General features: G+C 44.9%; 1 protein-coding gene across 1 annotated transcript; it reads left to right on the forward strand.

Annotated features, from left to right (window-relative positions):
• The first annotated feature begins 5,146 nt into the window (after window positions 1-5,146).
• Window positions 5,147-13,859, forward strand: LOC125444910 (myelomonocytic growth factor-like). The gene is made up of 5 exons (XM_048517663.1): window positions 5,147-5,258; window positions 7,187-7,347; window positions 10,368-10,475; window positions 12,812-12,958; window positions 13,695-13,859. Exons 2-5 carry the CDS (start codon window positions 7,225-7,227, stop codon window positions 13,857-13,859), a joined length of 543 nt encoding a protein of 180 aa, XP_048373620.1. The 5' UTR covers window positions 5,147-5,258; window positions 7,187-7,224.
• Window positions 13,860-15,711: the final 1,852 nt, after the last annotated feature.

Consider the following 15,711-nt stretch of genomic DNA (forward strand, 5'->3'; position numbering starts at 1 on the left):
TAGATTCAAGAAGGCTGAGATAACCAGTCAGCTTCGGGAGCGGACAGGAATGAATTGCCTGAACAGTGAAAGAGAAGGAAGAAATAAAGTTTTAAGGAAACAGGAGCTCTGGGAAAATTCATTAGCCCTTTGGCTGTCCACACATTGGAGGAGCTCTGCAATTAGATATAAACATTGTGTTTTTTTAAAAAAAAAATCATTAAACATTAGGTCTGGGAAATATGTGGAAATTACACAGATGGTCCTGGAATGCAACAGGGTGACTGGATTGTTTGTAAAAAATAAGTGATGGAGCCCTAAAATTCCAGCCGAAATGCCTGGAGTGGAACCAGTTCAGCTCCAGCACATTTTTATACCACCGTCCAGATCAGCATGACAGTTGTACAAACATAGAAACATAGAAGGGACCTCAATGGTCATCTAGCGCAATGTAGGACATTCATAGCTGCCCCCTGACTGCCCCAGTGACCTCATGCTCTGTGCACAGAGGAAGGGGGGAAATTCCAGGATCCCTGGTCAATGTGGCTTGGAGGACAATTCAGTTCTGACCCAAAAATGGTGAAGGGCATTAACCTAGGCTTGTAAGAAGGACCCCAAAAGCTGAGCACTGACTATCCCCTTCCTGACCCCATGATCTGCCTGAGTTCATAGAATCAGCCTTGGGGTTCAATGGCCATTTAGCCTCTGCTTAAAAATCACCAAAGAAGGAGAGCCTGCTGCCTCCCGAGGAAGCCTGTTCCACTGAGGAACCGGTCTAACTCTTTCACAAAGTTCTTCCTAACATTTAGCCAAAGACACTTTTGGTACAATTTCAACCCATCGGCTCTGGTCCGACCTTCTGGGGTAATAAAAAACAACTCCGCTCAATCTGCAATATAACAATGCTTCAAATGCTTATTGTGGCTATCTTATTAGTTCTCAGTCATCTTCATCATTTTAGTCTCACAACAATGTTATGGGAAGGTGAGGCTGACAGAGTGTGTGGCCCAAAGTCTCCCAAGGAGATTCAGGGTGGGGGGAGGGGGGGTTCAAACCTAGATCTCATCAGATCCTAGACTGGTGAAGAAGAGGTGGGAGTCACTAGTCACAACACCATGCTAACTGTCTTTGGGGCAAGGACTATTTTGAAAGCACCGATTTTTTGCCACTGAGCAGCCAGCAATCTTGTGAAGAATATCGATAGAGCCCCATTCGCATGCTCCTCTTCTTCACTCCCCCTTTCCCCAGCCATAGCATCCCCTTCAATTACCAATGACTGACTGTGTCTGGCATGCCTTCCCCCGAGCTCCCCAGTACTGCAGCAGAGGGAGGGAGGCTGCACCATGGAAGAATATTGATATAAAATTTAAATGGCTTTTTCTTAAACAGCAGTCAATCTTGCAATCAACAGGGAGAAACCTGGAAGTGGGGAACCTCTTTGCAGGTAAACAAGGAAATGCGAGGAGACTCCACTGTAGCCCCACTGCAGAATGAACAGCGTCGAGGGAAGCAGTCCGTGCATAACGGGTCCTAGAAAGGAAGATTAGAATCCCCAAGGCTACAAGCAAAAGGGGAAAGGGAAGCATATTCAGTTGGGAGAAAGGGAAAGGTTTAATTAAGTGGATGGCCCATGAAAGCCCAATCTTGTTAGCTCATGGAAGCTAAGTAGCATCAAAGTAGCATCAGCATAATTAGTATTTGGATGGGAGCCCGCCAAGGAATTCCAGAGTCAAGGATGGCAATGGTAAACTACCTCTGTTCCTCTCTTTAGAAAACCCTACATGGCTATGACTTGACAGTACTTTACATGCACACACACAAAGGTTTGACCCACCTTTCGCACTTCTAGGGGCAGCTATCCAAGGGCTGTTTTAGGGTCCAAAAGACAAGATAGGAGATCTATCTAGCCTTAGGAATTCCACCATTGAATGTCTTTTGAAACCTCAGTTTCTGAATTGCCCAAGACCACATGTCACAGCTCAGAATTTAGATTAAACCTGCTGTTCTCCTGACTTAGCCGGGGAAAGCAATGGCAAACTACCCCACAAAAACGGCTTGCCTATGAAATCACTGCTTGCAGTGGTACCCCAGGGTCGGATACAACTGAAGGGGAAACTTTACCTTTTTTACTCTCCTGACTTGGTACAGAGCAATACACAGGAATCTTCTGATCAATATCCTGTTCTTGTCCACACTTCATGCCAGTTTAAACCAACAGACAGCATTGCAGAGGGGAGTCACACCAGAGGACCCACCCACCCACCCACCCTATTATTCAAATCTCAACACAGATCCAGGCTTCAAGTGTCCTTTTTTTTAACTGGAGGAAACATCCAGGGTTAACCAACCTATTGTGTGTATGTTTCCCCTAATGGAGCAAATAAAGGTTTTGGGGGCTCAGTTGGGAAAACAGTGAGAGTGTGGGTGTCAGCAATTACCCCCCCCCCCACACACACACACACTGTGACTCATGGAATGTCCCAAAAGAAACCCAAATGGGAAATGGAATCATGGATCTGTGCAGGAGAACCAGGTGGATTTTTTTAAAAGCCTATAGAACAACCTCCCTCTGGAGTTCTCCCCTTTTTGGAGGTTTTTAACAACATCAGAAGAGCCCTGCTGAATCAACCCATGCTAGCAGGGGATAATGGGAACTGTAGTCCATAACATCTGGAGGGCTGCGAGTTTGACACCTATGCTCTAGAGAGAGGCCAAGGCCTTCCCCTGGTCCTGGCACTGGGATTCAGAGGTTGACAGCTGATGTATATGGAGGTTCCTTTACTCACCATAGCTAGTAGCCACTGACAGACCTCCCTTCTACTAATCTGCCTAACCCCTTTTAAAGCTGCCTGTTTTTGTGGCCATCACTATATCCTCTAGCAGCAAATCACACATTTTACTCACTCGCTGTGTAAAGAAGTATTTCATTTTGTCCATCCTGAATCTACTGCCCATCAGTTTCATTGGATGCCATGGAGTTCCAGTATTTTGGGAGAGGGAGAAAAATTTCCTTGTGACAACTCTCCACTCCATGCATAACTTTATCAGCCTTGGGGTTGGGGGTTTTCCAGGTTGTATGGCAGTGTTCCAGTAGCATTTTCTCCTGACGTTTTGCCTACATCTGTGGCTGGCATCTTCAGACGTCTGAAGATGCCAGCCACAGATGCAGGCAAAATGCCAGGAGAAAATGCTACTGGAACACGGCCATACAACCTGGAAAACCCACAACACCTTAGTGATTCCAGTGGTGAAAGCCTTCGCCAATACATTTATCAACCTTGCGTCTTTTCTAAACTGAAAAGTCCCAGCCTTTCCTCATAAGAAGGATGTCTAACCAACGTGGTTGACGTCTTCTGTCTTTTTCAGTTTTGCAATGTTCTTTCGAGATACAGTGACCAGAACTGTACACGTTATTCCAAACTAGCCTGCCTTATAGATCTGTGCTGTGCAATATATTAGCTATTTAATTTTCAATCCCTTTCCCCATAATCCCTAACACAAAGTTTGCCTTTTTTGCTACTGCAACACACTGGGTTGACACTTTCATTGAGCTATCTTTTATCACCCCTCCTCGTCTCAGCAAGTTCAGGCTCGGCCATCCTATACTTGAAGTTGGGATCCCCCCCCCCCTTGTGAATCCCTTACACTTATCAGTACTGAACTACATTTGCCACATTATTGCCCATTCACCCAATTTGTGGAGATCCTCCTGGAATTCTTCACAGTCATCCTTGCTTTTCATCACCCTGAATAATTGTGTGTCATCACCTGCAAACATTTGTGTCATCTGCAAACTACATTGCTCACCCCCAGTGTCAGATCCTTGGGGATCCTACTGATCCTTGGGGATCCCTCCATTTTGAGAACTGTCCATTTATTCCTGCTCTTTGATTCCTATCATTTAACCAATTTTTAAACCACGAGAGAACCTGTCCTCTTATCCCATTACCGCAAAGTTTACTCAAAAGTCTTTGGCGAGGGACTTTGTCAAAAGGCTTTTGGTAAGCCAAGTGAATAACATGTCTACCAGGTCATTGTGGTCTACAAGCTTGTTCATTTTCTGAAAGAATTCCTAAAGGTTGGTAGGGCAGGATCTACTAGTTTGCTTGGGAGAGACATTCAGCTGAAGTTTCTTGGTTCTCCTCTGGACCCCATTTAAAAATCAGTGTAGCATTTCTTACTCCCCAGTCTTCTGGTACAGCGGCTCAATTTAGCAATAGGTTTCACATATGGGTAAGTAGATTCCCTATCTCAAATCTGAGTTCCTTAAACATTCTTGTGGAGAGGGGGGGCATCAGGAGCAGGGGACTTCTCAGATTTTAACTTCATCTCTGGCCACCTCAAGGTGGCTTTCTCGGGAGGTGGTGGGGTCTCCTCTTGTGGAGGTTTTTAAGCAGAAAGCTGGTTTTGTGAACTCAGACAGATCATGAGAGGGAGGCAAGAGGGATGAATCGGCGCTCAGATCTCAGGGCCCTCTCTTAAACGCCCAGGCAAATGCCGATTGCCACTTTGGGGCCAGAAAGGAATTTTCCTCAAGGCCAGACTGGCCAAGGATGCTGGATGGTTTTGAGCAGGGGTCACTGGGAGTGTGGGGGAGGGAGTTGTGAATTTCCTGTGTTGAGCTAGATGACCCTTGAGGTGCCTTCCAGACTGGTGCAACGTTTAACAGTGGTGGATTCCAATCTGGGGAACTGGATTCGATTCCCTGCTCCTTCATATGAAGCCTGCAGTCCCAGTTCTCTCAGAACTCTCCCAGCCCACTTACCTGTTGTGGGGAGAGGAAGGGAAATGGAGTTTGTAAGCTTCCTTGAGACCCCTTAAAGGCAGAGAAAGCAGGGGATAAAAACCCAGCTCTTCTTCGAGGATTACATTTCAGACTCCCTTCCTGTGGCCTGATGGGCACATGCCCCACACTTCCTTCCTCTTCTTCGTCCAACCCCCCTCCCCCCACCGGCTTAGTAATAGCAGGACTGCATCAGAGTGGGGATTCCTCAGGACTCCCTATAAATACCTCCCAAGATGGGGCAACCTTGCACAGTCGCCACTTGGCAGCAGCATCAGCAACCCCGGCCTACCTCGCCTGCCTCGTCGGTGGAGCTGCACGCCCGGCCGGCCCATCTCAGCAGAGGGGAGGAGCGACGCGAGACCCGACCAGCCTCCCAGCAGCGCCATGAGCTCACTCAGGAGTAAGTAGCGCCTCTAGGCTGCGCCTGTCCAGCTGCGGCACCGCTGGCTGCTTCTGCTGCTGCTGCTGCTCTGAGCCCCGCGCGGCGGAGCAGGTAAGGGGGCGGCGCGCGGACTTGGCTTCTGCTGGAGCAAACTTGGGGTTTTCTCCTGGAATTATCTGCATGGGACTTCTAAAGAGGGGACTTTTTTTTCTCCCGACTGAAAGACTCTCTGGTAAACTATTGGAGAGTTTTGAAGGGATACTATCTGGGAGAGGTCAGTGATGGGCATTGGGCGCTCGCCTGCTTTTTAAGCTTGTCTGACTCTGTTGGTTTGAAACTTTTGGGGTAGCTTCTCCCACAATCGTTGTTTATTTATATTCATTTATATTTTACGTTCCTACCTCGCCAATCTCCCAGGGGACTCGAGGCGGCTTCCATGTGTTCATATAATAAAACAATGCAATAATATAAAAGCAATATAAAAGGTATAAACGTTAAAACCAGATTCTAATCTGGACTCTAATCTGTGTTCAGACTCTAATCTGGACTCTAGTCCAGATTCTGATCTCTAATCTGTGTTCTAATATAGTGGTGTCAGAAGGGAACATTCTTCCCTCTCAACCCTTCAGACTAAAGTGAGGCTTAAATTAAAACTGACTCTTTCCTGATTCTCCTAATGAGGTCACACCTCCCCTTTACATCTACAACAACCCTTTGGGGTTGACTAGGTATGGAAAGAAGCTTGCTCAGGGCCAAGCAAACCAATTAAAGTAACAGATAATCTCTGGAACACTCTCAAGCTAGAGTGAAATGTAGAGGTCTTCCAATTCTTGTGATTCCTATTGACTTTTTAAAAAAGGTTTGGCTTGTGCTTTATCATTCTAACCCCTTTCTGGTGTGTTGGGCAGATCAAGCTTAAATGAAGTGGATGGGTCTTGGTCCACCTATCTGCCTGGTCTAGGTAGTGTCCAATGGAGGAGTCTGCCTGTTGTGGCTCTGTATGATTTACTGCTCTGCCTTCTCCTCTTGCTGTCCATCTCCCATTGGACATGGGACCCTCGTATTGGGAATATGACTCGAGCATTCAGTCACTTCTAATGCTGAGATGTGTGAGAGATGTGAGGTTTCAAAGATCTACCTCAACACAATTTTTTAAAATGCCACTGCTGTAAACGAGGGTTTCCAAACTCCAGATAGTGACCGGAGATCTCCTGGGATTACAACTGATCTCCAGACAACTGAGATCCGTTCACCTGGAAAAAATAGTCACTTTAGAAGGTTAGCTCCATGGCATTACACCCCACTGAAGACTGTTCCTTCCCCAAATCCTCCACCCCAAACATCTCCAGGTATTTACCAACCTCAAGCTGGCAACCCTCGCTGTAAACCGATAGTCTAAATCTTGGTCATAAAACACACACTCACACACCCTGGTTTCCTGCCTTCAATATTTTTGATCTCCTGCATTTCTCTTTAGAAATGGTTTCTCTGTAGAAAGGGAAAGATGATTTTGTTGCAAAAGAACTGTAATGAATTACAAAGACTGGGGAAAGGATCGCTGCGTTCAATGTCCCTTTATAAATCACATTCCAGAAGTCCGGGCGGGCAGGCGGGGGGGGGGGGGGGGGGAGAAATGTCCATTATCCATGCCACTGACTAAACTTTCAAGTCATCCTGTGAGGCTCCAGCTGAAATAGATTAACGGGGACCAGACCAAAAGCTGTGGATTTGGGGCACCATTAAAGGTGTCAGATGGAGATAGACTGGTGCAAACTTCAGCAGGAACTTCTCTCACACAACAGCCCCACAGGGAGGGAGGGAACTGTGGTATTATTCCTGTTCAAGTTGTGCCAGTTCAGTTCCAGTGAGTTCCATCCCACATTAACTTAGTCCGAGATAAATTTTCAGCTAAAGCAAACCAAGGTTTGCTCCTAACTTCCTGGAGCGGAAAGACCACAGAGAACTTTTGGAAACAGACTGCTACGGCTGTCTAGCTTACTCCAATCAAAACTGATGTCCACCTCTGTCTTTCTCTCCAGGTGTTCTTTCTCTACTCAGTATTGTATTGACGTGGGCAATGAGTGCTTCCGCCCCTCTGCCGGAGTCTTCTGGAGATCCAGAACTGCACCAATTTGTCCAGAAAAACCGGGAATTTGTCTTCAGGATAAAACAGGATGTCAGTAACATCAGAAAGCTCATGGTGAGTTGGCAAGCCAAGGGGAACAAAATATGGATGTGATTTGCCTACAGAGCATCTAACTCTGCAGCTGTATGAATACTTGGAAAAAGCTTACTGAGATATATGTATAGCAGTGTCATAGCAGGGGGCCCTCGTCATTTTTGAGCCTCGGGGCATATTTGGAATTCTGGCAGGCCAAGGCACAGCAGCAACAAAATGGCTGCCACAAAATTTAGAACCAGCCACGAAATTATTGCCTCAGCTTAGCATCAGTAACATGGCCCAGATCCTTGGCCTGTGGCATTTTAAAAACCTGCACAGCCAATCAAATCCCCAATAGTCAGTCAGAAGCCTTGTTATGCAAAAGCCCTACCTGCCCCCACCCATTTCCTAACGACACATGAGCAGGTGCTCACAGGCACTACATTGGGGCCCCCAAGTATATAGGATTAGGCTGCATATTGGGCAGGAGCCAATCACCAGTGCCTTCAAACAAATGCTTTCGATCCCAAAGGACAAATCAACACCTCTCCCCAATATTTCTAGGTTTGGCCTGACCTGGCAGCATTCTGCCTGTATCCTTGTTTGCCAAATGTTGCCTGAAACCACTTCTAATAATAATAATAAACTTCTTGCACTTTGTAAATAATAAACTCCTTGCATTTTGCAATGGAAACAATTAAGTGTGTGGTATTAGCTTCTGTGTCTTGGCAAGCTCAGAACTCCCCAGAGGATAATTACACCCAACAGGCTGAATTCTAGGATAAACAAAATAGTTGGCAAGCTGTTTTTTATGGGATTTTTTTTACCATTTCCTGTAAAATTACAGGCTGTCCCTCCATGGAACTTAACCTCATGTAGAGGAGTTCTTGTGAATTGGGTCCAGGTGCTGATCTCCTCTTCCAAGCCAACCTCAGAAGGTCACCTAGTGGCAAAAGGGGAGGAGAGTCCCTTCTCCTCGTCTGCTTTTTAGGAGACAGTTTTGAGTGGCCCTGCCAAAGTGAGATGAATGTTTATTCCAGTCTCGATGGACTTTAGACAGGGACACAAGATCAACACCGCATTTCAGTGGAGGCCAAGACTCATTTACACCCTTTAATGAGAACCAGATTTACTGGCTGAGATCATGTGGATTGATCTCTGTGTGGAAATGAGGAAAGAGGATGTGCTGGCTGGCCCATATGTGAGGGACAGATTAATTCTGTGCTCAAAACTGACTCTGGGCCAGGGCTATCCAGATTCTGCACCAAGAAAAGAAGAGTTCTGCAAACATATAACTTCATTCTGGCAGTATATATGTTTCTTATTTTGCACCGTTTATTATAAGAGTTGCCACCATCCAGGTGGTGGCTGGAGAGCTCCCGGGATTACAGTTGATCTGTAGGCAACAGTGACCAGTTCTCCTGGGGAAAATGGCTGCTTTGGAAGAAGGTGTCTATCATGGAATTATACTCCACTGAAGTCCTGCCCCTCCACAAATCCCCACCCTCCTCAGGCTCCACTCCCCAAATCTCCCGTTATTTCCCAACCAGGAGCTGGTATGACTACATATCATGGTCTGCTAGCCATGAGAATGGGTATATAGAGCTACAGATGACTGTGAAGGTTGTCCCTCCCCACTAGTGTTCCCAACCTCCAGATAGCAGCGGGAGATTTCCTGCTATTACAACTGATCTCCAGCAACAGAGATCAGTTCACCTAGAGGAAATGACTGCTTCAGAAGGTGGGCTGTACGGCATTATGCCCTATTGAAATCCCATCCCATCCCTCCCCAGACCTCCTCAGTCTTCTCCCTCAAAATCTCCAGGTATTTCCCAAGCTGGAGCTGGCAACCCTGTTGCTCATGCTAAAAGTCAAGGCTGTGTGCCTCCTTCTGGCTTCTATATGCATGGGCAAGCAGTACCTTAAATGTTAACTCCCGGCCAGGAGCATACTTAGCAGCAGACAGCATGTGTACAGTAGTATAGTTCATGGTCTCTTTCCCTTTACCAAAGCATATTTCTGAACCAGACAGCTTCCTAGGAGCTTCTCATCCCAGACTTTCATCCTAGCCTCAATAGGACTATCAATTGGCTTCTAAAACCACCTAAGCCAGCTCAACCCGTTAGTCTTTTTGGGCAGACCATTTTAACTGGCACCCCTGCAGAGAGTCAGGGCCACATTCCCTTACACTTTGTGGCCAGGCCATGCCCCAGGGAGAAACTCCAGACCAAGGATCTAGATTAGTTCTAATGATTTAGAGCAGACAAAAAAAGTCTAAGGTGAGATCTGTGTTCTGCATAGGGCCAGGGTGGCTGTCGCTGTTATTGGCAAGAAGTATATTTTAATAGTTATATATGTTACACGTTATATGTTTGTAAGTGACAGATGTTATCAATTATATTGTTGTCGAAGGCTTTCATGGCCAGAATCACTAGGATGTTGCGGGTTTTCCGGGTTGTCTGGCCGTGTTCCAGTAGTATTTTCTCCTGATGTTTTGCCTGCATCTGTGGCTGGCATCTTGAAGACGTCAGGAGAAAATACTACTGGAACACGGCCAGACAACCCGGAAAACCCGCAACATCCTAATTATATTGTTGTTAGCTGCCCTAAGACTGCATTAAGGTGGAATAAATAAATAAAATTTAAAATACTTTAAAAAAAAATGGCAGCCATGCAGGGGGAGACCATGGGTGCATTTGCATAGGTTACCCATGAAATGTTTGAGCCTAGTGGCTTCTGAAGTGCTGGCAGACGGGCTGGAGTTTCGCTCTGCTTTAGGGTTGCTAGCTTTGGGTTAGGAAATTCCTGGAGATTTGGGGAGCCAAGCCTCGGGAGGTTGGAATTTGGGAAGGGAGGGAACTCTGTGGACTCCACATTCCAAAACTGACATTTTCTCCAAGGGAACTGGTCTCTGTAACCTTAGAACCAGTTATAATTCTGGAAGACCTCCAGCACCTACCTGGTTGCTCTTGACCTACCTAGAACATTGGCCCACCAAGAAATCTCCCTGTCAAAGAAACTCTCTCCTAACCCTGCCTTCTCTGACTTTAACCCCTCAGCGCAAAGAGTTTAAACTTGGCAGTGACGATGAACTGATATTGATACAGGAACTGCTGGCCATCCCAAAAGTGGATCTCTCCCAGTGCCATACTGATCCCTGCGACACGGTGAGTAACGGCTGTCCACTCCTAACTTGAAATTGTGTTTCTGCAGAGTCCACAAACCATTTAGTTGGTAGCAGCCGTACTTATCGAGGAGCATATTGCATGAGCAATGCAAAGACCTCTTTTCTGGGTTCAGGGGAGTTCTCTGACTCAGCTGATGTGGAAAAATATGCATTTCCAACAGTTCCATCACAGAAAGGCCAAAAACAGCGGTGTGAAAATGGTGTAAAATGGTGTAAAAAGATTTTAAAGGGTTTACACTATTTTCACACCGCTGTTTTTGGCCCATGCAGAATCCGCCTAAGACTTGCGAAGGGAGAATCTGAATGCTTTTTTCCCTTTTTCAATCCTTGTTCATCACTCAGACCCAAAACCTTGAGAAATATCAGTGGCTTTTCCTCCAAGAGTTACTAGACTATCACAGCTAGTTGCCAAAAATAAATATGGGGAAGATTATTTTAGTGACCTCAACCGCAGGGATGAAAAAGATCATCCGGTCTTTCTAGCTTCACAATCATGACTTGGCACTTCTGGAAATTAGGCAATGAGTTTGCATGATAAGTGTCCAATGAATCTTCCAAGGTTACATACTAGAAGGATCTGATTGAAAGTAAGGATCCAGATCTCTTCTTCCTTCAGTCTGTATACTGGGACTATCTAGGCACTGCAATAGCCAAGGAAGCTCCTGAGGCTATGTTGAACTCGGAACACCTCAAGGGTCTCCAACCTTTTTAAACCTGCAGACGCCTTTAATACCAAATGGCTGCCACAGCTTACTTTCACATAGTCACATTGTGCTCATTTTGTGATGGCAGATGCACAGAGCTGTAGTGACAGGGAACTGTGCCTGGTACATGTGTGTGCCCTGCGCCCCTGCCACGCCCCTGCCTATTTCCACCATACCCCGGAACGCTCCTGCCATGCCCCCACACCGGTGCGCACCCAGTGCAAGATGCCCCCTCCATCCCCTGGGTGTTACACCACTGCAGATGCAACATTTGGCAGGTGCTGGGGAAGGTGTTGGGAACCCCTGGTCTAACTGGCCATCTGGTTATTTTAATAAAGTGTTTGCTAAAACTGCAGGTGGTAGATGATCTCTCTGGAGCAGTCTTTCCACACACTAAAATAAAATGCTGTGCATGTTTCAGAAAAAAACAATCTTCAACTGAACCCTTGAGGTTACTTTTGAGTGGCAGTGTTAAAAATAAGGATTGATTTGGGTGGTGGTTAACGCTCTAATCTGGAAGCTGGCAGTTCATAGTGGTGAAAAGAAAGAACTGTATTCATACTACACATTTCTCTAAGAGAAAAAACAAAAACCTGATGTTCAATAAACATGGCCTGGAGCTAATCCCTGGTTTAAATTAGGCTAGGCCCTAATTCCAACAGATGTTTGGTTCAACCTTCCCGAGTGCAAAGTATCTTAAGGCCACCAAATTAAGAACAGAGGAACCATTTAATAGGGCCACATTTAAGCATTATTGGTTGCCTCTCTTTGTAGGCCATTGCCAAAATAACTTCAGAGAAATTGAATTGAATGGTATAGTCTGTCCCAACTATTATTAATAGATTGAGTAGCTAGAAGCTTGGGGAGGAGTGTCAAGCATCCAAGTCTTGTATCTTTGTACGAAAAACTTTAACTTCAGGAACACACACACCTCATTTGTTCTTGCTGAACCATGAAAGATCTTTCACTCAGCAGTGCAATGAATGGTCCCTGTTCCCAACTTCAAGGTCAGGATAGAAGAGGCCACCCAGTAGAACCTTCTGCAGGGTTCTCAGTGGTGTGAAGAGAGCCCTGAATGGCAGTAGGCTGTATTCTGACCTTCAGGTGAACATGTGGCCAGGAGGAAGACCTACCTGTGGTCGTGTCTCCCTGTCTTCTCCATAGATGCTTCTGAAGGTTGAAATAAAGTCATCCATGTCTTTTCTCCTGTCCTTCAACCTGTTTTTTCTAATCTGATCTGCCGCTGGTGGTTTTCCACCTTGAGAAGTAAACTGAAGCTGAGCACTTCTGGGTGGGTCCTCTTAAACGTTCTTAGAGTGGAACATAATTTTACACATCGCGTTTCATACTACATAGGGGCATGTATCTCTTCTTCCATACTCTGCTCAGCAGTCTTCAAGACAATCCAAAAGGGCTAGCCAATCAAGGTCTCTGTCTTTAAAGTGTGTACTTTAGCCTCTGACTTCAATGTCCTATGGAAGAAACTGATTTGCTCCAGCCACAAAGTACTGCACCATACAATCCCCACCTTCGTTGCCATTTCTAGTTTGACCAACTTAACGTTACCATTTCTAGCTTAATTTTAACACCATCTCCTTTTTCCATATTTCAGGCTGGCTGTTTCAACCAGATAAGAGCAGGTCTTCACACCTACCATGGCTACTTTTCCCACATAAAAGAGATCCTGCCGAATTTTGCTAGCCACATGGATGTTCTCCAAGTGGATGTGTCAAACCTGTCATCCAACCTCCAGAGACAGGTAAGAGGAAACTGGTGTACAGGCCGCTCGGATTTTAATCTGACAGTTAAATGTCATTCCAAAGCCACTATGTTGTACCAGGTTGTGCAGAAACCATAACACTTCCAAGTGGCAATTATATATGAAGGGGTACTGGAAAAGATGAGTTGATTTTTTTCTCAACTGGAAGTAATTTCAAAGGAGATTTCAATAGCTTGCTTCAAAAATTCTGAGGTTGAAATAGCTATACACAGTCTCATATAAAGATGTTAGTACAGTCAATTGCAGGGATTGAGAAAATTGTATGCTTCTTCATTAGAATATAGTCCTGAACAAATATGAGAATTATCATTCATTTTAATGCACTGTCTTTGTCAAAACCATTATTTTGTGCATTACTGAACACGCCCGGGGCATGCGTGTGCCCTGCACCCCTGCCACGCCCCGGAACGTGCCAGAATGCCCACACCTATGCCACACCCCCACCACGGCATGCGCCCAGGGCGTCACGCACTTCCCCGCCCCCCGGCGCTACACCACTGGGTATTCTACAACAAAGAAGGTCTAGCATGTTGAGTTCCAAAACGAGGAACATATAATCTACTAACACTGTTTTGTGAGACAAAGTATAAACAAGCTAGCTGTAAGTAAAAAGTCTTCATTTTCGACCTGCTGGAAAGGTCACTTGCTTGACTGATGTAGCTCTTGCAAATGTTCAGGCCTCAAGCACTAATGACTTTCTCTGATCTTCTTTCAGATGCAAGAGAGTGGGATGACCGTAGTCGCCTACCCCCAGGTGGAAGGTCAGGCTCGGCCTTCCTTTTTGCAAAATGAAATGCAAATTGGAAGCTACCTTGTCCTCAGACATTTCCAGAAATTCCTTGAGATGACCCTCCGGGCCCTGCGACATTGCAGTTCATAAGCATGGGAGGAATGGATATCTCGGGAAGAGGATCAGACATCTAAATGCAGGGTGTAATGACCTTCTCCCTCTATGAAGATGGAAAATGAATTGCTTTTTTACCTACAGAATTCTACTTTTAAATTTTTATGGTCCTCAGTTGTGTTCGCTACAGGGCCAACACAACTTTTTTACAATACTTCACCAAAAGTCTGAAAAAGTGTCAAGTGAGGTTCCAACCACCTCATCAAATTTTAGCAAATATTTTTAATGCACAGAATTAAGTTTCCCATCCTTGGAACCCTTAAACTGTCTTTGTTGAGTGACCAGTGTTCTTGGGCAAAGTGGTTTGATTGTGGAATGTTGACAGAAAAGCCATTGGCTACCAATCTGTTCAGGCAGCAATCAAAATTTAACCACTGAGGCCTGGCTCATCTCCAACTTCATAACTTCTATGCAGTTAAGAAGACATCTAGAACATTGGTGGAGACTTTATGGATCTGTGCTGTTCTCACAATGAATTTGAGAGCTTGCATGGAATTATGTCGGGCTTTTAATTTTATTTATTTGACTTTTATTTATTAATATTAATATTTAAAATATTTTTGTTTCATCTTAATTTTGTTGCCTTTTTAATCCACAGTATTTAGGGTATTTATCATGTATTTAATATTTATGTATGTTAGACTAAGACCACATGGTTGAAAAGCCTAATGGGAATAATCGGATATCGAGTCCTGGGTGTGCCACCCCCGTGCCTTTGCAGTGGCACATGTGAAGAGACAATGTTATCCGCTGTTTAATATTTAAACTTTGAGTACTAGCTATTGGTAGCTGGACGAAACTGGAAGAGTTTCTAGTTCCTCGGCTAATGATGATCTTTTGGGTGTCAAATAATGTAAAATGTAACATGGACCATGAGTAAACCTGCTTTTTAATGCATGTTTTAAAAGAGTCATATAATTGCTGCAAACTGGCAAATGTTAATTGACGAGACACCCCCAGCAGCGGAGGAACCTTGGTATCTACATCTCAAGCATTGAAGTACTTAGACGGTACACACTAATCTCTAGATGCAATGTGATTATTCAGTTCTACAGTGCTTTGCTCCAGAGCTCTTTGCAGATGAAGTTTTAACTTACTGTGATATTAAGTATTTTTATTTAAAAGCCACTGAAATCTATGGCTAACTCTTCCCTTAAAGCCTGCATGATATTTTGTTAACTGCTGATTCTCTCCCACCCTGGTATGTGCAAGAGAATCTCCGGCTTCAGCTTGAAATCCTATATCTCATCTGTGCTGCAACACTTCTCAACTATTTGGAATCTTTCTCTAAGAACATCTGCTGACTGAAGGATTTCACAATTATTTATGACCATTACGTTCCTTATATTTGTTTTTCTAATTGAATGCTGTGATTGCTCAATGAACACGGCTCTCATATTGACCAACCAAAATTTGGCAAGGCCCCAAGATGGATGATCTTCTTCTGGAATTTTTTTAAAGCTATCATAGGCTGAGGGGGCCCTTTTCTTGCCTGTCTTTTTACTTTCATTGATGCAACTGGTCAGATTCCAGAAGATTGGGGAACAGCAGTAGTTGTCCCTCTCTTTTAAAAAGGCAATAGAAATGGTGCTTTCAGCTACACACCTATTAGTCTACTAAGCATCTTTTCTGAACTATATGCAGAAATTTAGAATATGGATGGAGCAGGAGGTCATTATAGCAGAAGAACACGCAGGCTTTAGGAGTGGAAGATCTACCCTGGATCATTGTCTAACCCTGCAGCATTTAACAGAAAAATACAGTTCGAAGGGATCTTCCTCATTTTATGCCGTATTTATAGACCTTGAAGCCACCTGTGATTTAATAG

Source organism: Sphaerodactylus townsendi, linkage group LG15 (genome assembly GCF_021028975.2).
Source record: "Sphaerodactylus townsendi isolate TG3544 linkage group LG15, MPM_Stown_v2.3, whole genome shotgun sequence".
Classification (NCBI taxonomy): domain Eukaryota; kingdom Metazoa; phylum Chordata; class Lepidosauria; order Squamata; family Sphaerodactylidae; genus Sphaerodactylus; species Sphaerodactylus townsendi.